The 24336-nt window shown below is 40.4% G+C and overlaps 1 protein-coding gene across 1 annotated transcript in view; it reads right to left on the reverse strand.

Moving 5' to 3' along the window:
• Nucleotides 1–24336, reverse strand: part of fig4a (FIG4 phosphoinositide 5-phosphatase a) — a 146995-nt gene that overhangs the window by 66026 nt on the left and 56633 nt on the right. Inside the window, exons 12-16 of the mRNA XM_056240510.1 lie at nt 23168–23301; nt 17699–17815; nt 15466–15511; nt 13696–13844; nt 11235–11401 (exon numbers count right to left, since the gene is read on the reverse strand). Of these exons, the coding sequence (XP_056096485.1) occupies nt 11235–11401; nt 13696–13844; nt 15466–15511; nt 17699–17815; nt 23168–23301 (613 nt within the window). The remainder of the gene's footprint in view (nt 1–11234; nt 11402–13695; nt 13845–15465; nt 15512–17698; nt 17816–23167; nt 23302–24336) is intronic.

Consider the following 24336-nt stretch of genomic DNA (forward strand, 5'->3'; position numbering starts at 1 on the left):
TTATATAAATTACTTTTGTCCTTTAATCGTATAGTTTTTTTGTATCGTATTGTATTTTATCTAATTATTTATTTTATTTTATTATTAAAACGTATTATAAATGCATTTTATTTTGCATTTTAATTAACTACCTTTTTAATTTTATTTCATATTTCATATGAAAACTACTCATTTGGAAAAGTGCTGTTTTACTTTATATCAATTATTAATGTCCTTGGATCCTAATTGCATGCAGCCACAATTCTAATGCTAAAACAAGATGAACTGTTTTTGTGATGCCAATAAAAGTAAATAAAAACACTTAAACAAAATCTGAGAGAGACTGTAAATCAGCGAACATCACAGCGAGAGCAATCCAACAGTGAAAGAGTCGGATGCATCTATTCTCAGCTGTCAAGACATTGTTTGAATACGCAGAGAATAAAAGAGTGATGATTGCGCTCACGGGTCCATGTGTGAAACCAAGAGTTAATCGACAAGCACAATTAGACTCGTTCCTCGTTATCCCTCAAGGCCCTTTCAGCATCTTTCTAATTAAATAAAGCTGAGATGAGACGTTGCATTAGTGCACATGTTCACCCAGAAAACATCACATGGACACTCCAGCGAATCGGTAACTACATCATATGCTACAGTGAAAACCTTGTTTTTGCTGGGTTTTTTACACATAGCATGTTTAAATCATCATAAAAATGTCATAATGCCAAATATTTTACATTTTCATTAACATTGCATTAATTTCCATTATGATTAAACATGCATAAGTGTTAAAAGAGGCTTAGTTTTGTAATGCAGTACACTTTGTCTTTGACTTTGGAGTGAAAAACAACATGTGCTTGAGATTCACCTGTTAAATAACATTTAAATACATCACCACAGTTTCCTAAGTGTCGGGTCGAGACTGTGTCTGCGACGATGATTCATTTCAGGAGAATTTATAAGCTGTTAAATCGAGCCCCTGAATGAGAGGATGCTATAAATACAGCCGAGAGAACAATAAAAGACGGGAAAAGCAGAGTCTGAAGAACGGCTAAAACCGGCAGAAAAGTGACCGTCGTAATCAGCGTATTAAACAGAACCCAAGATACACTGCCGAAATAATGCTCTTCAAGAGACTTTTAGTGGAAATGCACAAATGACGAAGGAACTAATTCGATCTCAAGATCAAAATTCACGTCACACAACCTCTTTGCACTGATATATTTACTTGAAACTTGTATATATATATATATATAATATAATTGAAATTTCTTGATTCATTATTTTAAATGTGTATAATTATGAATCACTCATTATATAAAAAGGGTTAAAGTTTTATCATCTAAAGACTTAATATATATATATTATATACAAATATTTTTATTTTATTTAATGTAGTAAAAAATCTTTAAAATTTAAAAAAAAAAAAAAAAACGAATAAAAGCTATAAACAAAAAAGAACAGAACTAATAAAAATGGAAAAAACCCACAACTAAAATACTAAAACTTTTACTAAAATGAAAATATAAAAAATAATTCAAAATATGAATAAAAGCTATAATAGCATCCCAATGATACAAAATAACACTGGAATAAGCTATAATAAAAAAAAGTTTTACACGCATTCAAAATCATAAACATCTTAAAGATATGTTCTGAATGTCGATTTAATCTGACAGAATTAAATACTTGAAACTTGTATATATATATATATATAATATAATTGAGATTTAAATGTGTATACAGTATAGTTATGAATCACTCATTTACACTTAATATATATATTAAATAATATATGAAAAATAAAATTTTTAAATATATATATATATAATTAATGTAAAAAAATAATATAAAATATTATAATTAAAATAACTAAAATTAAAACTGAAAAAAAACCTAATAAAAGCTATAAACAAAAAAAACTGAACTAATAAAAATGGCAAAAACACTTACAACTAAATTACTAAAACTTTTACTAAAATGAAAATATAAAACAAATAAAAAATATGAATAAATATGATAAAAAACAAATCTTTTAAAAAGCAGTTTTACACACATTAAAAATCATAAATATCTTAAAGACATGTTCTAAATGTCGATTTAATCTGACAGAAAAAGCCTTCGAGATGAACTGCAAATGAGCAAACGCCATCATCAATCATAAATCATCCAGATGAAAACATAAACATCAAACTAGGTGTTAGAAAGCTGAAATAGCATATCGGCCAGTACATAAATATACATTTTTGGGTATATTATTCTTATTATTCAGCGAAACCAGAGGATGTCGCGGTGTCCTCTATTCACACGTCTCAAAAACATGATTTTGTGTGTAAATGACATGCAGAGTCCGGGTTATGATGACATCATCACTCATCATTCTCCGCTCGTGTCTGGAACATTATCAGAAGTCTCTCTGGACTCGACAAGCACCAAATCACACCGACCGCTGAAGCACTGTGATTATATTACACTAGTCTGCTCGAAGAAGCCCGAAAGGTTTCATGTTTAAATGAGCGACTCTACTGACTGTACACTGTAACTCTCCACAAATGCAGAAATCTCAACAGCTTTACAGAAGAGATGAAGCCATAATCAAACTGACACAATTCATAAAGAAACGGTTACTCTAAAATCTCAGAATACAAACAATGACATGGAGAAAAAACTGCATTATTAATGCATTCAATTATTATTTAGATTTCTTTGAAGAATGGAAAATATTTTAATAATTCATATATACATATACACGTACGAACATGTTTTTTTTTTTGTTTATTTAAACAAAATAGTATAATAATATATATATAAAAAAAAAATTTAATTATGTAAAAAAATTATAATTAAAATAACTAGAATTAAAACTAAAAAAAATATAAACATTAAACAAACAAAACTAATATAGCTAATAAAAACGAATATATATATATATATAAAATATTTTTATATATAATATACTACTTTTTGATAATATAAAATTAAACAGTTAAAATTAACTGTTTAGATCTTAAACATTAATTTATTTTTACATTTTTATTTTCTGAATGATTCATAACATCTGAACACTATATATATATATATCAATAACACATTTGCACTCATGCTATTGGGGACTATATCTTAACTATATCATGATATATATATATATATATATATACACATGGCAAGTCCTGTTGTTGCTAGAGATGCTCAATGCGATTGAGATGTGGAGAATCTGGAGGTCGTCGACACCTTGATCTCTTCATCAAGTTCCTCAAAACATTCCTGACCGACGTGAAGAGTCGAGTTCTCACACGGCATTACCAGAGGAAGAAAACCCCACACACCGACACCAGTTTGAGTTTGTCCCTCTTCAGACACTGTTGGTAAACCCACTCAGAGCCACTCGCCTTGCCATAACAATCTGGCACACACACTTTCACACACTCATACACTCTCACACACTCTCACACAATCATGCACACACACACACACTCACTCATGCACACACACATGCACACACTCACGCACACACACATGCACACACTCACGCACACACACATGCACACACTCATGCACACACATGCACACACTCATGCACACACATGCACAGACTCATGCACACACACACACACACACTCACTCATGCACACACACATGCACACACTCACGCACACACACATGCACACACTAACGCACACACACATGCACACACTCACGCACACACACATGCACACACTCATGCACACACATGCACACACTCATGCACACACACATGCACTCTCATGCACACACACATGCACACACTCATGCACACACTCATGCGCACACACACATGCACACTCTCATGCACACACTCATGCACACACACATGCACACACTCATGCACACACATGCACACACTCATGCACACACACATGCACACACTCATGCACACACACACACACTCACTCATGCACACACACATGCACACACTCACGCACACACACATGCACACACTCACGCACACACACATGCACAGACTCATGCACACACTCATGCACACACTCATGCACACACTCATGCACACACATGCACACACACATGCACTCTCATGCACACACACATGCACACACTCATGCACACACTCATGCACACACACATGCACACACACATGCACACACACATGCACACACTCATGCACACACTCATGCGCACACACACATGCACACTCTCATGCACACACTCATGCACACACACATGCACACACTCATACACACTCATGCACACACACATGCACACACTCATGCACACTCTCATGCACACACTCATGCACACTCATGCACACACACATGCACACACTCATACACACTCATGCACACTCTCATGCACACACTCATGCACACTCTCATGCACACTCTCATGCACACTCTCATGCACACTCTCATGCACACACTCATGCACACACACATGCACACACTCATACACACTCATGCACACACACATGCACACACTCATGCACACACACATGCACACACTCATGCACACTCTCATGCACACATACATGCACACACTCATGCACACACACATGCACACACTCATGCACACTCTCATGCACACACACATGCACACACACATGCACACACACATGCACTGACTCACGCACACACACATGCACACACTCATGCACACACATGCACACACTCATGCACACACACATGCACACACTCATGCACACACACACACACACACTCACTCATGCACACACACATGCACACTCTCATGCACACACTCATGCACACTCATGCACACACACATGCACACACTCATACACACTCATGCACACTCTCATGCACACTCTCATGCACACACTCATACACACTCATGCACACACACATGCACACACTCATGCACACACACATGCACACACTCATGCACACTCTCATGCACACATACATGCACACACTCATGCACACTCATGCACACACACATGCACACACTCATGCACACACTCATGCACACACACATGCACACACACATGCACTGACTCATGCACACACACATGCACACACTCATGCACTGACTCATGCACACACATGCACACACTAATGCACACACTCATACACTCATGCACACACTCATACACTTATGCACACACTCATGTACACACACTCATGCACACTCTCACGCACACACAAACACACACACAGACTCTCACACTCTCACACACACACACACACACACACACACACTCTCACGCACATACACACTCACTCACACGCGTACACTAGGGGTGGGAGAAAAAAATCGATCCATCGATGCATCGCGATTCTCTCTCCAACGATTCTGGATCGATTCTGAGGTTAGTTTTTAACCAGATGTGCGATGACGTTGAGTTTGCTTTAGAAACACCCGTATTCTGCTTGCTTCCAATTCCTCACACACATACACCACTCGAACCTTCCGTAAAATAATCTTTCATAAAGTTCGGAAAGGTTGAAGCGAATTACAAGGACATTCACAGGCTTCATTGCACACGCTGTGAGAGACGCGCGCTTTCTGTGAAATTACACTTGAAGTGTGCTGTCTCGCCCGTCGGTATTTTCCTTACAAATGCTCTACGAAGTCATCATTTATGTGGTTTGGAATGCAGTGGACTTATATATTTAAAATATGAACCTCACTAACAGAAGGCTGCTTTCAATTTCGAATGCTGACGCGCGCTTTGTTTGTGAGACTGCTCGCGCATGCGGCTGTGCGACTCCGTGTAGTGGTTTAATGTACTTGTGCAAAATTAACGTAAACACAGCCAGTTATGTCTCAAGGGATTAAACGGACAGGACACAACGCATTACTTCTTTTATTTCAAAAGAGATGCGTGCGTGAATGCAGCTTAATAGATCTCCCGCAGTCTATGATGTCATAGTAAAAAACAACAGTAAAGATGAAGAAAAATCACTCACAGTTCTTGAATGGAAGACGTTCAGATCATCTATAGGCTACTGAAAGCACTTTTTGTTTGTTGTTTGTTATATTTTTCCATGCTCCTCTTTATTATTTGTTATATTAGTTTAAAATTCTTAACATACAACTGTTTTAATAAAAACAAATTAATTTGTAATTATTTTTTAAAAAGTACTCAATTACTTATGTAAACTAATGAATTAATAAGGGGGGGGGGGGGGAAGGTAGATAAAGAATCGTTCTAGAATCGGATCGTGACTCCCAGAATCGGAATCGGATCGGATCGTGAGGTGACCAAAGATTCCCACCCCTAGCATACACACACACTCTCACGCACGCACACACACACACACAATAGATTCTCCTTGTGTGTTTGTGAGAAACACAGTGAAACACACAGGAGCAATATAATCACAGCCCTTGATTGGAATGTGTCGTCTTCGCCAATAAGCCAAACCGCAATTACAGCACATTTCACTCATATCCTAAAATCATAACCTTAACATTATTACGAGAACATTATAGCAATTAACTCAGTTTTAGACGCAAGTGCAACTCCCGCGAGGAAGCGATGACGCTGGGAACGCTCGAACGCAGTTTGACGGGAAACAGAACATGTGACCCACTGAAGTCCCGATAATACGGACCAATCACAGCTGTGTCAGAGAGACTAGAACTGGGGCGTTGCTATGCAGAAATCACATTTATAAGAGGCAATCATGTCAGGAAATGACCATTACAGCAAAACCGCACAAAATAAACATGGAAAAACCCGATTTACCATTTGTCCCCTACAAATGTTGTTTAACTGCAAAGTGATTTCAGACAATCAGTTATTTATTGTGCGCCAAAACTTGCCGATGCGTTTAAAAAGCCAGCGAGTCTGCAGAGCACAAGCACGTTTGACCACACTCGGGATTGCTTCGGCTCTGTACAACGGCCGTTTCTACGCTTAATAAATGTAATAATTATAATTCACACAAAGCGGCCCATCGGCACAAAGGCAAATATGAATAATTCATGAAAGAGAGAATGTGGGTAGAGGATAAAATGGCTCAAACATCTCTCTCTCTCTATAGCCGCGTTTCCATTACCCTTCAAATTGCGCAAATTGAAATTGCGAATTAAAAATACGCTCAATGGAAACATGTCAATTTCGCAAAAACTCCCATTTATCGCAAAAAAGTTTTTACGCTCGCATGAGGTGGTTTTTCAGGCAATTCGAAAAAGGAATATTTCGCAAAACTGCAATGGAAACAGTTTTTGCGCAATTACAGTCACCTGACTTAGAAGGCGCGTGTGTTTGGGGTCCGTGTAGGCTATTGCGTCCATTCGTTTTTCCATAGGCTATAATAGAATAGCAAAAAAAGACTTCTCATACAAAAAAAGAAATATAACAAACTCATTTTCCAAAACTGTAAAAGGTTATATAAAAATAATACATTCATCAATTATTTTATGATAAATATATTACTGTCTTAAGTGAAGTCATTTATAGTTATAAACGCAAATAATAATAATTATTATTATAGCCTATTACATTTATTAGGCTACATTTATTAGGCTACATATTTAGAAGGCGCTTTTATCCAAAAAAGGAACAAAGCAATTCGTCAAATGTCATTCATAATACAGGTTAGACAATAATAATACAGGGCTAAGATTATCACAAATAAACACAAGATTTTGACGTATATCCAAGGGTTTGTGGAGCGCGCACTGGATGACGGAAGCACGGGCGCGAACACTTGCATTTTCCTGTCAACAGTGGAAACAACTTAAAATACTCTATCATTTATGGTCATACAGAAAATAATAATACATAATCCGTAACTACTTTTATTTGTGTAAACTCACAATAACAAGAAAACGTTCTTCTTTTGCTAAATAAATCAGGCGCGCTTTCATGATCTCCGTGAACTGGAACATGTCTCAGAAATGAACTGAAACAAAATATAGCCTATAGGCTAAAGCTTGAACAAACAAATTCAAATCGAAAGCAAATACCTTCTGATTATGTAATCCATATGAAAGGTGCATTTCTCTCTAAAGGCGCATCCCATCCGCTTTACAGTGGAGATGAAAATATGTTTGCAGTCGGCACTAACACTGTAGTTTATTAATAAACAATTAAAATGCCTCGTTATTTTTTCAGACACATTTATTATCATTAGCCTATAATCACCTATAAATCACCTAGGCTATGGTTCCAGAGACATGGCTCTTCTTATTCAGCACTGCGGGAAAAATATCATCGGGTTCTAATTTGGCCTTATAGAAAACCAGTAAAATCAAAAAAAAAATCATATTAATTTGTGAATATTTTAAATGTTTAATAAAGGGGCAAAAAGTCATAAACAAAAATCTGAAAATTCGTCTATATTTATTTTTTTGCGCAGCATTGGTGTGTAGTAGGCTACAGTTCAAATTGAAAATTTGTTGTTCAACTTTGCGCTTTAAAAATACAACAACCGTTCATTTTTCGTTTTTCAATTAGGCTACGGGTTAAAAAAGGAAAAATAAATGGACGCAAAAGTACACGGACCGTTTGGACAGAATACGAGACAAAGTTCTTTATTAAATTCATAAAAGAAAAAAGAATTGCAGGAATACTGGATTCTAAACCTCAAAGAAATGCCACAATCAAGACCTTGGAGCAGAAATGAGGGAGAAACACACAAAAACACCTCATGTGCCGTTCACAGTATTAGGGTCTTTCCTTACCATTAATGCTTGGATAACACACCACGTCTCCTTCCATTAATAATAATAATGTCTTGTGCGGTGGCTGCACGTCTATTCACATGTGTTAAACCTAAACGTCCAAAGTCGCATAACATCGGTTAAAGGAAACGCCGTCATATCGCAATAGTTTTTTATCGATATTTAGAAAAAACGCAAAAGTTTTGCGCAAATCTGTAATGGAAACGCGGCTTATGTCTCCCTCTCTCCCTCTCTCTCTCTCTCTCTCTCTCTCTCTCTCTCAATTCAATTCAATTCAATTCAATTCAAAATTGCTTTATTGGCATGACTGTACATCATACAATATTGCCAAAGCTTTGGAATACATAGAATAATTAGAAAGACATTAAAATAGTTAAAATATTATAACATCTAAATGTACAAATTTAATTAATTGTACAAATTAACAGTGTAAAATAAATAAATAAATAAATAAAATAAAATAATATAGAACATTTAAAAATTCTGTGAAGAATTTAAAATTCAGTGTGTACAGTAAGTGTGTGTGTGGGCGCATCACTGATTATTCGTCGACTCTCTCTTTTTGTGACAAGCATCAATGTATCTGGCTGCTAGTGTGATACAATCTCTTTTTCACCTAATAGATGTTGAAATTGTGTTTTGTTGTTTAATTGTAGGAAGACAATCTTTAATTGTCTCTCTCTCTCTCTATGTCTCCCTCTCTATCTCTCTATGTCTCCCTCTCTATCTCTCTATGTCTCCCTCTCTATCTCTCTATGTCTCCCTCTCTATCTCTCTATGTCTCCCTCTCTATCTCTCTATGTCTCCCTCTCTATCTCTCTATGTCTCCCTCTCTATCTCTCTATGTCTCCCTCTCTATCTCTCTATGTCTCCCTCTCTATCTCTCTATGTCTCCCTCTCTATCTCTCTATGTCTCCCTCTCTATCTCTCTATGTCTCTCTCTCTCTCTTTCTCTCTATGTCTCTCTCTCTCTCTATGTCTCCCTCTCTATCTCTCTATGTCTCTCTCTCTCTCTTTCTCTCTATGTCTCTCTCTCTCTCTATGTCTCCCTCTCTATCTCTCTATGTCTCTCTCTCTCTCTCTTTCTCTCTATGTCTCCCTCTCTATCTCTCTATGTCTCTCTCTCTCTCTTTCTCTCTATGTCTCCCTCTCTATCTCTCTATGTCTCTCTCTCTCTCTCTCTCTCTATGTCTCTCTCTCTCTATGTCTCCCTCTCTTTCTTTCTATGTCTCTCTCTCTTTCTCTCTCTCTCTCTCTCTATGTCTCCCTCTCTTTCTTTCTATGTCTCTCTCTCTCTCTCTATGTCTCCCTCTCTTTCTCTCTATGTCTCTCTCAATTCAATTCAAAGGGGCTTTATTGGCATGAAAGTTTTTGAAACAATGTTGCCAAAGCATATACAAAATATACAAATAAAATATATAATATATATATTATATATAAACATTTAACACAATGTTGGATATATTTGTGTGTGTGTGTGTGCGTGTGTGTCGGTCATTCACTGTCCCTCAGGTTGTGGCATGTTTGTACATATTTGGCAGCAAGATAAGTTCTGTCTCCTTCTCCCAGGAGAAAGTTTAATTTAGAAATTTCATTCAGGTCTTTGAAATTTGGGATTATACAGTTAAATTTGTTAAAGTAAAGGTTCCTTGTGTCTTTGAACGCTTCAGATTGTAGGAGAAAGTGCATCTCTGTCTCAACCTCACCTGTCAAACAGTGATCACACGTTCTGTTTTCTTTTGGTTGCCATGATTTTTTGTGTCTTCCTGTTTCAATTGCCAATTTGTGATCACTGAGCCTGTACCTGGTGAGGATCTGTCTCTGCTTTCTATCTCTGACAGTAGAGAGATATTCTGCTAATTTATAGTCTCTTTTTAGGGTCAGATAACATTCTAGTCTTCTTTGGCTTTTAGTTTCTTCTTTCCAATGTTCTCTCTCTCTCTCTCTATGTCTCCCTCTCTTTCTTTCTGTCTCTCTCTCTTTCTCTATGTCTCTCTCTCTCTATGTCTCTCTCTCTCTATGTCTCTCTCTCTATGTCTCCCTCTCTATCTCTCTATGTCTCTCTCTCTCTCTCTCTCTCTCTCTCTCACATTTTATAATTTAATGATGGTCTAGAGAGACATAGAGAGAGAAAGAGAGAGAGACATGGAGAGAGAGAGAGAGAGAGAGAGAGAGAGAGAGAGACTCTCTCTCTCTCTCTCCATGTCTCTCTCTCTTTCTCTCTCTATGTCTCTCTAGACCATCATTAAATTATAAAATGTGACGCATTAACATAATATTATGTAATACGCACATTTCTATTCTGAAAAATGATGAATAATCATTGAAAATATAGTTATAAATGTAAAAGGATTTTTTGCATTACTGTAATGAGAATCTGGGGTTTAAATGTGCTGAACTATCATGAATATAATATCAGAAATGCAAATTTTAAGCAATTAAAATGTGAATATATAGTAAAGTGTAATTTATTCCTGTGATCAAAGCTGAATTTTCAGCACATACTCCTTCAGAAATCACTCTAATATGATGATCTGATGCTCAAGAAACATTTATGATTATTATCAGTGTTGAACATGACAGTGCCGTGGTGTGAGCGAGATGTTCACCTGAGAAAGCGTTGCTGTAGTATCGCGAGAGCGTCTGCATGATGTCTTTCGAGTGTTGAGTCCAGGGCGCGATCTTACGGTACGTCTTGACCCGGTGAACCAGCTGAGATCCTCCGTACTGTAAAGACAGTGTGTCTCCGTGGTCCTCGTACAGCTCCTCAAATAACCTGCACACACACCATAAACACCGTCAATATGATGTCAACACCTGGCTGACTGGTGTGATCAGAGCTTGAAGTGAACACTCGACAAATGCGGGTAATAATCAACTGTGGCGGGAAACGCCGTCAAATCACGAGCAAAATTGGCGAGTTACTCACTTATATTTACTCCTTTTGCTGGGAAGTTCGTGTCAGTCAAATCTGCAGTGATTTAGCGCAAATACTCGTGAGTCCTCATGATATATTAAATACAGTGTATTGCACAGAATCTGCTCACTTGAACACACTCGTCACTACACAACAAAGAACGGCGCGCTTGTTCACTTGCATTGAAGCAACAGCGAAGATTAAAAAGCTTTTGGTGAACAGAAAACACATTATTATTTCCCAGCATCCTACATGTTTCTGATGTTCTTTGTGCAGTGTTGATCTGTCCACCTAAACACATGTTTGAGGAGGAGGAGATGACATGAATATCGTGCAAAAGTTTCAGTAATTCAAATTTAAAGGTAAAACTAATATATTTAGTATATATAACTATATACATATGCATGATTATACTTTTCAGAGGGCCGGCATTTCTGTATTTAAAATCCTTTTTTTTATTGATTTCATGTAATATTCTAATTTTCTGAGATTTTGGGGTTTTCATAAACTGTAAGCCATAATCATCACAATTATAACTTTTGCACGATATTCAAAATTTTCGAGTTTCATCTGTAAATAAGAAATGAATGTATGAAATCCAAATTGTAATATATATATATTAGGGCTGTCACTTTACGTTCGAAAATCGATTGCACAATCGATCGGACCAACCAACACAAGTTTCGAAAACGAAAATAGGGAATCGATTTTAACGTTTTTTTTTTGTTCTTGTTTTCTTTACACCAAAAATGTGTTTTATGTGGACAGATCAGTACAGTATCAGGACATGTAGGATGCTGGAAAATAACAATGTCTTTTCTGTTCACCAAATTCGCTATTACTTCAATGCAAGTGAACAAGCGCGCCGTTATTTGTTGCTTAGTGACGCGAGTGTGTGTGTGTGTGTGTTCAAGTAAGCCAGAAATGCGCAGATTCTGCGATACGCTGTATTTAATACATCATGAGGATCACGTGTTGCGTATTTGCTCTGAATCGGCGCGGATTTGTTTTACACGAACTTCCCCAGCAAAGTGAGTAAACACAGAAACGCCAGATTGGCTCGTGATTCGACAGCGTTTCCCGCCAAAGTTCATTTGTACGCGCATCTGGCGGGTCGAGGTGTTAATCTCAATCCCTGAATGTTGCGCTTCTGTTTGTCATTGTGCTGAAACTTCACGCCAGTAAATCATCAGGAATATTGCTGACTTGTGCGTCTCAAGCGCCTCTTTACGCTCGTCCTAACGCCTGTTAGGTGGCCGTGGATTTGCCTGTATTTGGTGTTGGAAATGGAAACGTCTTTAGACATGGAAAATCGATTCAATGAACACTTACGTCTCAAAAATCGATCAGGATTTTTCCACAAAAGTGACAGCCCTAATATATATATATACACACATATACACATAAACTGTGACGTAGTTAATCTGGTTTTCTTATTTTCGGCCAGTAGAAGTTCTGAATGGCCGGTAACTTAAAGATTTAGTAGCCGAATTGGCCGGTGAGTGAAAAGCTTGATTTCAAACCCTGATGCCCCGTTTACACGAAGGGAAGACGCAGATATGTCCCTGCGGTTTGGCCTCTCATTTACACGAAAACCCAGTTTTTATCACAGAAAACGATTCTTTCTAAAAACTCCGGCCAAAGTGGAGATTTCTGATTATGTGTGGCCGTGTCGACCGGGAGAAACGGGGTTTTAGGTTCTCAAACGTCACATTATGCGCCAGAAAATGCGCATTTGCCCAAAAATTTGATAAAATTTTTGATCAAAGCCCCGCCCCCCAGTTTGGCAGAGTTATGATGGCGCTCGACAGCGGATTTATGCGGGTTGATGTAAATGACAACTTTTTTGAAACCGATGTTGTGTGCACGATGTTATTATTGAAAACGGAGGGTTATTATTGAAAACCTTTTCACAAGACTTTGGGGTTTTCATAAGCTGTAAGCCATAATCATCATAATTATAACACATAAAGGCTTGAAATATCTCACTTTGCATGTAATGAGTCTATATAATATATTAGTTTCAGCTTTTAAGTTGAAGTACTGAAATAAATGAACTTTTGCACCATATTCTAGTTTCGAGTTTCACCTGTATTAGTTTCTCTAAATACCCGGCGATGTGTAAATGAGTGTGACGTGGACTGCACCGGTACCTGACGCAGTCGGTGTCGAACTGAAGCTTGGGTTTGTCGATCATCCCGAGAGCGTAGAGCTGGTACGCCAGAGCACATTTACCCACCATGAACTGGGCGGTGTTGGTTCGATCCAGACAGTCCACACAGTTCGTCCTCAAAACCCCGGTCTGTCAAAAAATAACACACAATAATTCGTTTTCAGCATTGGTAATAATCATAAATGTTTCTTGAGCATCAGATCCTCATATTAGAGTGATTTCTGAAGAATCATGTGACACTGAAGACTGGAGTAATGATGCTGAAAATACAGCTTTGATCACAGGAATAAATTACACTTTACTGTATATTCACATAGAAAACTGATGATTTACACTGGAATAATATTTCAAATTTTTTACTGTATTTTTGATAAAATAAATGCAACTTTGCTGAGCAGAAGAGACTCTTTCAAAAACTCCAAGAGTCCAAAGTTTTGAATCGTAGTGTAAATATGATCATAACAGACTTCATATGTGATGTTTTGTTTCTGGTGTTCAGTTTAATGTTCACTATAAGACAACAGGCTCAACCAATCACGTGAGTTGGGGGCGGGGCTATCAGTTTGGCTGACCAATAAATGACCGGTGAGGGGTGTGTTCAGAAGAACTGTTACAAAACAATAATATGCATTTCATATACATTTTAAATGTATTTCAAATGTGATTAAAACCACAGCGTGTGCCAAAACGTACAAATACATTTATGGAAAATAGATTTTTTTAAATAGCCATTAAAGATCAAAAAGGCATTAAATACTATTTAAATTTTCTAAATATATCAAAACAAGGGAAACCAACAATGGAATTTATAAAATTGCAAAGCATGTTCCCAAACTACCACTTTTAATGCATCTACAAGTAAAATAAAAACAGAGTTTTATTAAAAGTAATAATATAAAAAGCGTATTTAAAAATTAAAATTGAAATGTGTAAAAGGAAAAGAAAATGCAGAAGTGAATCTTTTCAACACCTAGTGAACAAAGGCAAGTTTTAAAAGTGTTTTTAAATAAGTTTTCATATCTCGCGATATTAAAATCCCCCTGTAGTCGATAATTAGATCCCTTAAAACTCATCTTGATCACCAAATCACATATTTAAACGTTTTTTCTTTATGCCTTAAAATATCTTGAATGTAACTCGACACCCTCGCCTCATTTAGTATGCGCGGTTCTATGAATATGCAAATGAGCCCCGCCTCCACTCACTCACTCACTCAGAGATCCACTGGTTGACGATCACACGTTGATCTGATTGGTTACAAGGTCATTTGTGACGTCAGAAACACCAGCGATTTCAAACCGTGTTTTTGAGACTGTCTTTGGTTCACTGCAGTTTTAAGGAGGAAATACTCAGCAATGCTGTCGACTTATGAACTTACACATGGTGTGTCTTAAAGCATATTAAAAACACCACATAGACACATAAACAGCATTAAAAGCTGGATGTTCACCACAGGGGGGCTTTAAAATATAGTGTTAAAATATCGTCATGATCCCAAAATCGTGTATTGTCTCATCTCGTGAGCTAAAATATGATAAAAATATTTTGCTGAATTTTATAAAGCATTGAATCTTTGAGAACTACCACTTTTAATGCATCTACATCTAAACAACAACATAAAACCATCCTAAGTGCGACTGTTGTTTTAATCACGCAATCAAATAGGCACTGAATGGCCCAGATTGAGAGTCAACACGGAGCAGTTTTGATGCCGAGAGTCTGAACTTTGGACTGGAGATTGTTGACAAACCTGTAATCTGCCGTTCGGTGTGACCTTCCCTCCCAGATCTCCCCACCTGAACAACAAAACACAGTTAGATGAGAGTGTGTTGATGCAAACGGCTCCATTAGACGCTTCATCACGTGGACCATCAGAGGATCCACAGAAACAAATGCTGGAAAACAACAAAAGTGCTGCCATTCACTTCAGCTGTGACTCAGACGGGAGGTCGCGACCTTTCTGGGCTCTTGTGTGAGGACAGAAATAGTGTATTGAAGCACTGTACACACACTCTGCCCATGTGGAGTTCATCTTCGCAGAATATTCTCAAACGGATTTCAGTTTCATCTCTTAAATCTGTTATATCATGCTTGTTCACGGACACGTGCAGTTGCTTCTCTGCATAATCATTTTGTGTTGTCTACTGTGTTGTGTTTAAAATTGTATTTTATGCTAACCTGTATGTATTTATAATGTACTGTATTCATTTTATCCCCATTTCCTTTTCCCGAAGTGCTTATTCAGGCCGCCATTGTAAATAAGAACTTGTTTTTAATGACTTGCCTGTAAAAATAAAGCTGTGAGCAGCATTTAGCGGGGTTCAAGGCCTTTAAGCACATAAGCATTAAAGACATTAAGTTTTATTTAGCAAGCATTTAATCACTGATATCATAGATGGAAAAGACCATTTACAGCCAATACAAGCAGTTTACCATAGGACATATATGTTTTTCAAAGTTTTTTGATAGTTATAGCGCCCCCTATGGTCCGATCTCCATACAATTTTGCATGCTTGATTACTATGTTACATCACATATGATGTTTTGTTTAGGATTTATAGGCTTTCGAGTGTATTTTGCCACGCCCATTTTCTAAATGACCCTGTTATTGCCAACCAAATGCAAAATTTCTACATTTCAATTTCGCAAAAGTAGGTTTTGGACAAAATCCAAGATGGCAGAAGATTTTTGCAGCCGAAATCGAAATCGGAGATATACGTTTGGTCCGTCTTGAACCAGGGATCACAGTAATGTAAGATTTCATCCTTTTGCTTGCTGTAGCGCCACCTATTGGCCAATCGGGGGCATACTCTGATAGGTTGTCTCCAGTTTGAGGACTACCATCTGGCCGAGTTTCAAGTCTCTAGGCCTTACAGTGTGGTCTGCACGATGCGTTTTAGGGGAGAAGGAAAAAAAAACAATTACAATAGGTTTTTAGCACCTCGTGCTTGAACCCCTAAAAAAAAAAAAAAAAAATTCTGGATTCATACGGTTTCCCTGGAAGAGGAACATTAAAACAGAAACCACTGCAGTCCATTGGTCTATTGATTCTATCTTCATGTGAAATAAAAATCATTGATTTCTAGGAGTTTGCAGCTTTTTAGCAGTGAAAAAACTAATGTCACTAATGGAAAACCATTCAAACTGATGAACTCCTGTGGAGAACATTTGCAAAATATTCCCACTGAATTTTTTCTGAGGGCATTTCTATGCGAGTTTAAATGAGTCTGACATTCATTATTATATACATAAACAACATTGCACTACAAACAAAATAAGGTTCTTCCTAGTATTTTTGTCTTGTTTACTGGCACATATCTCACATTTTCTTAAATCAAGATACATTTACTTGAGAATCAATAAGATATTTTTTCTTGTTTTGAGCCTAAACGCTTCATTTTCATCTTTTATTTTTTTAGAAAACAAAAAACTAATTTCGATGCTCAAGTAAATGTATCTTGATTTAAGAATTTTTAGATATTGGAGTTCAGGAAGTGTAACAGCGCAGCGCTTCTGGTGTACGTCACACGCAGGCTCACTATTGGCCGACGCTGGTCATGTGTGTGATGTGTGTGTGTGTGTGTGTGTGTGTGACGTACACCAGAAGCGCTGCGCTGTTACACTACGAGAACTCACTCGAGGCCCACAGAGAAGAAGATGAAGAGTTGAATAAAGTCGTTATTTTTGTGTGTTTTTTTGCGCACAGAAAGTATTCTCGCCGCTTGATAAACTTAAGGTTGAGCCGCTGTCGTCACTCGGACTATTTTAACAATGTCTTTAATAACTTTCTGTTCCGGCAAGTTTCAATTACAATAGAAGCCTATGGAGGAGTGAGACAGCTCTCAGATTTAATCACAAATATCTTCATTTGTGTCCCGAAGATGAAGGAAAGTCTGACGGGGTTGAACAACACGAGGGAGAGTCATTACTGACAGAGTTTACATGTTTGGGTGAACTATCCCTTTAATTAAACACACATTCACCTCTCATCAGGACGTATCGTGTGGCAGTAGAAGTCGGGTCGATTGACGAAGAAGCCCGTCCTCTTCACCACATTCTCAGCGATCATACTGAGACGGTCCAACACGTTACACAGTTTACTGCACAGGAGAGAAGAAACAAAGAGATTTACATGATTTAACATGTTGCTAACATGATTGAGCACGTTGCTAGCATGAATTAGCATGTTTTAACATGATACTAACATGTTTAGCATGTTGCTCGCATGATTAAACAATGTAAACATGATTTAACAAGTTGTTAGCATGTTTAAACATGCTGCTAGCATAATGTGACAAGTTGCTAGCATGATACGCAAATTGATAACATGTTTTAACATGTTGTTAACAGAATTAACATGTTACTAAGATGAATAGCATGTTACAAGCAGGTTTTATCAAGTTTCCTTGCTAGCATGTGTTTTAACATGATACTAACATGTTTAGCATGTTGCTAACATTTCCTAAGCTAGTTGCTAGGCTTTCATAGTGATAGATGGATAGTTGATGAAGCTTAAATACTCTATTATTAGAGTTCTTGTTTTAAAGTTTTGCCCTCCTCAATGAAAGTGACAGCAGAGTAGCCAGTTAATCAATGAGGTTTCTTTACAAAGATAAAGTAAGAAATTACCGTATGTTTACTTAATTATTCAGTAAAACGATGTTATTGCGAATATTATTGTCACTTGTTCATCATTGTGTCAGTGTTTTATCCGCTGAAATTAGCAGCTTCTTATCATGATGAACAACATAGTGACGAAACGCGTGTGTCCGTTCAGGGCCACCGTAGAAACGTGTGTGTAAGCGGACCCGCGGTGTGTGTAGAGAGAAACGCCTCATTCTAAGCTAATAAACACGCTTCATTATGTAAGGTCTTTGTACACCACTGAACACATAGTTATGTTTATGATAATGCATTTCTGTCAACAGATCCTCCTAAATATTACACACTGCACCTTTACATAAGATTAATAAATGCTGAATAAGTATCATTCATTATTAGTTCATGTTAACTAAAGAAGTATTTCAAATAAATGCAGTCTTGCTGAGTAGAAGAGATCCTCACACACACACACACACATACACACACCTCTTGGTGTATCGGGCCATGTCCCAGGCGATGTACTTGATGCCGTGCTCCGGTACTCACTCACACACACACACACACACACACACACCTCTTGGTGTATCGGGCCATGTGCCAGGCGATGTACTCGATGCCGTGCTCCGGTACTCACACACACACACACACACACACACACACACACACACCTCTTGGTGTATCGGGCCATGTGCCAGGCGATGTACTCGATGCCGTGCTCCGGTACTCACACACACACACACACACACACACACCTCTTGGTGTATCGGGCCATGTGCCAGGCGATGTACTCGATGCCGTGCTCCGGTACTCACACACACACACACACACACACCTCTTGGTGTATCGGGCCATGTCCCAGGCGATGTACTCGATGCCGTGCTCCGGTACTCTCACACACACACACACACACACACACACACACACACACACACCTCTTGGTGTATCGGGCCATGTCCCAGGCGATGTACTCGATGCCGTGCTCCGGTACTCACACACACACACACCTCTTGGTGTATCGGGCCATGTCCCAGGCGATGTACTCGATGCCGTGCTCCGGTACTCTCACACACACACACACACACACACACACCTCTTGGTGTATCGGGCCATGTCCCAGGCGATGTACTCGATGCCGTGCTCCGGTACTCACACACACACACACACACACACACACACACCTCTTGGTGTATCGGGCCATGTCCCAGGCGATGTACTCGATGCCGTGCTCCGGTACTCACACACACACACACACACACACACACAAACACACACACACACCTCTTGGTGTATCGGGCCATGTCCCAGGCGATGTACTCGATGCCGTGCTCCGGTACTCACACACACACACACACACACCTCTTGGTGTATCGGGCCATGTCCCAGGCGATGTACTCGATGCCGTGCTCCGGTACTCTCACACACACACACACACACACACACACACACACACACCTCTTGGTGTATCGGGCCATGTCCCAGGCGATGTACTCGATGCCGTGCTCCGGTACTCACACACACACACACACACACCTCTTGGTGTATCGGGCCATGTCCCAGGCGATGTACTCGATGCCGTGCTCCGGTACTCTCACACACACACACACACACACACACACACACACCTCTTGGTGTATCGGGCCATGTCCCAGGCGATGTACTCGATGCCGTGCTCCGGTACTCACACACACACACACACACACCTCTTGGTGTATCGGGCCATGTCCCAGGCGATGTACTCGATGCCGTGCTCCGGTACTCTCACACACACACACACACACACACACACACACACACACCTCTTGGTGTATCGGGCCATGTCCCAGGCGATGTACTCGATGCCGTGCTCCGGTACTCACACACACACACACACACACACACACACACACACACACCTCTTGGTGTATCGGGCCATGTCCCAGGCGATGTACTCGATGCCGTGCTCCGGTACTCACACACACACACACACACACACACACACACACACACACACACCTCTTGGTGTATCGGGCCATGTCCCAGGCGATGTACTCGATGCCGTGCTCCGGTACTCACACACACACACACACACACCTCTTGGTGTATCGGGCCATGTCCCAGGCGATGTACTCGATGCCGTGCTCCGGTACTCTCACACACACACACACACACACACACACACACACACACACCTCTTGGTGTATCGGGCCATGTCCCAGGCGATGTACTCGATGCCGTGCTCCGGTACTCACACACACACACACACACACCTCTTGGTGTATCGGGCCATGTCCCAGGCGATGTACTCGATGCCGTGCTCCGGTACTCACACACACACACACACACACACACACACACACCTCTTGGTGTATCGGGCCATGTCCCAGGCGATGTACTCGATGCCGTGCTCCGGTACTCACACACACACACACACACACACACACACACACACACACACACACACACACCTCTTGGTGTATCGGGCCATGTCCCAGGCGATGTACTCGATGCCGTGCTCCGGTACTCACACACACACACACACACACACACACACACACACACACACACACCTCTTGGTGTATCGGGCCATGTCCCAGGCGATGTACTCGATGCCGTGCTCCGGTACTCACACACACACACACACACACCTCTTGGTGTATCGGGCCATGTCCCAGGCGATGTACTCGATGCCGTGCTCCGGTACTCTCACACACACACACACACACACACACACACACCTCTTGGTGTATCGGGCCATGTCCCAGGCGATGTACTCGATGCCGTGCTCCGGTACTCACACACACACACACACACACCTCTTGGTGTATCGGGCCATGTCCCAGGCGATGTACTCGATGCCGTGCTCCGGTACTCACACACACACACACACACACACACACACACACACACACCTCTTGGTGTATCGGGCCATGTCCCAGGCGATGTACTCGATGCCGTGCTCCGGTACTCACACACACACACACACACACACACACACACACACACACACACCTCTTGGTGTATCGGGCCATGTCCCAGGCGATGTACTCGATGCCGTGCTCCGGTACTCACACACACACACACACACACACACACACACACACACACACACACACACACACACACACACACCTCTTGGTGTATCGGGCCATGTCCCAGGCGATGTACTCGATGCCGTGCTCCGGTACTCACACACACACACACACACACACACACACACACACCTCTTGGTGTATCGGCCATGTCCCAGGCGATGTACTCGATGCCGTGCTCCGGTACTCTCACACACACACACACACACACACACACACACACACCTCTTGGTGTATCGGGCCATGTCCCAGGCGATGTACTCGATGCCGTGCTCCGGTACTCACACACACACACACACACACCTCTTGGTGTATCGGGCCATGTCCCAGGCGATGTACTCGATGCCGTGCTCCGGTACTCACACACACACACACACACACACACACACACACCTCTTGGTGTATCGGCCATGTCCCAGGCGATGTACTCGATGCCGTGCTCCGGTACTCTCACACACACACACACACACACACACACACACACACCTCTTGGTGTATCGGGCCATGTCCCAGGCGATGTACTCGATGCCGTGCTCCGGTACTCACACACACACACACACACACCTCTTGGTGTATCGGGCCATGTCCCAGGCGATGTACTCGATGCCGTGCTCCGGTACTCACACACACACACCTCTTGGTGTATCGGGCCATGTCCCAGGCGATGTACTCGATGCCGTGCTCCGGTACTCTCACACACACACACACACACACACACCTCTTGGTGTATCGGGCCATGTCCCAGGCGATGTACTCGATGCCGTGCTCCGGTACTCACTCACACACACACACACACACACACACACACACACACACACACACACACACACACACACACACACACACACACACACACACACACACACACACACACACACACACACACACACACACACACACACACACCTCTTGGTGTATCGGGCCATGTCCCAGGCGATGTACTCGATGCCGTGCTCCGGTACTCTCACACACACACACACACACACACACACACACCTCTTGGTGTATCGGGCCATGTCCCAGGCGATGTACTCGATGCCGTGCTCCGGTACTCACACACACACACACACACACCTCTTGGTGTATCGGGCCATGTCCCAGGCGATGTACTCGATGCCGTGCTCCGGTACTCTCACACACACACACACACACCTCTTGGTGTATCGGGCCATGTCCCAGGCGATGTACTCGATGCCGTGCTCCGGTACTCACACACACACACACACACACACACACACACACACACACACACACACACACACACACACACACACACACACACACACAGACACACACACACACACACACACACACACACACACACACACACACACCTCTTGGTGTATCGGGCCATGTCCCAGGCGATGTACTCGATGCCGTGCTCCGGTACTCTCACACACACACACACACACACACACACACACACACACACACACCTCTTGGTGTATCGGGCCATGTCCCAGGCGATGTACTCGATGCCGTGCTCCGGTACTCACACACACACACACACACACCTCTTGGTGTATCGGGCCATGTGCCAGGCGATGTACTCGATGCCGTGCTCCGGTACTCACACACACACACACACACACACACCTCTTGGTGTATCGGGCCATGTGCCAGGCGATGTACTCGATGCCGTGCTCCGGTACTCACACACACACACACACACACACACCTCTTGGTGTATCGGGCCATGTGCCAGGCGATGTACTCGATGCCGTGCTCCGGTACTCACACACACACACACACACACACACACACACACACACACACACACACCTCTTGGTGTATCGGGCCATGTCCCAGGCGATGTACTCGATGCCGTGCTCCGGCGGGAGGAACTGGTTCAGGTTGGTGATGGCGGGATAGAGCTCCTCGCTCAGGATCTTCTCATGCTTCCTCTTCTCTCGCTTCTGAGGAAATCAGAATCACCAAACCAAAGACTATTACACTGATTATCAAACATGGTTAAACTGTGGCACACAAAACAGCAGCAAACCTTTGGGGACAACAGACAATTTGCAAATACTCAAGTATTTTTTTTTATAAAAGTATAAATATAAAGTACAAAAAAAAATTCATGCTTACAGATATTTTTTCTTAAGTCATTTTGCTGCTCAAGTAAATGTATCTTTATTTAAGAATTTGTAGATATTTGATTAACACTTAAAGATTTTATACATATAAAATGCATTTTAGAGGTATTTTTAACACATTAATTAAAGTATTTTTGGAGTATAAAATACTATTTCAGTAGCATACACTACCAGTCAAAAGATTACGATCGGTGAGATTTTTTATGTTTTTTAAAGAAGTCTCTTCTGCTCACCAACGCTGCGTTTCTATGATTAAAAATAACAACAACAAAAAAAAAAACAGTAATATTGTGAAATATTATTCTACTGTAAATCAGCTGTTTTCTATGTGAATATATAGTAAAGTGTAATTTATTCCTGTGATCAAAACTGAATTTTCAGCATCACCAGTGTCAGTGTCACATGATCCTTCAGAAATCACTCTAATATGAGGATCTGATGCTCAAGAAACATTTATGATTATTATCAGTGTTGAAAACATTTAAATATTTATTTCGATGGCCAGAAATCATGTTCATGGATGAGCATAAAGGTTTTCAAACATTAATAAAATGGGTCGCCAGGATGATTAAAGGAAAATGGAGGGCACATTAAAAATAAAATACAAATATCAACAACAAAAAAATACGCTAAATATATTTGACTTAACAGATTAACAAAATTATTACATAAAATAAATCAGAATTAGCCCTATAAATCCTACTGTATAATATTTTTCATTAATTTCTAAGGTCTGATTGATAGTTTAGTGTAATTGTACAGACGTCCTCCTTCAGCCCGTGTCTTTCTCCGGTCAAATCTGCACTATTTTATCAAGTAAACATAAGAATAACTTTGATATTGTTAGTAATA

The sequence above is a fragment of the Rhinichthys klamathensis genome, unplaced genomic scaffold (genome assembly GCF_029890125.1).
Source record: "Rhinichthys klamathensis goyatoka isolate OS25496 unplaced genomic scaffold, OSU_Roscu_1.1 h1tg000602l_1, whole genome shotgun sequence".
Lineage (NCBI taxonomy): Eukaryota > Metazoa > Chordata > Actinopteri > Cypriniformes > Leuciscidae > Rhinichthys > Rhinichthys klamathensis.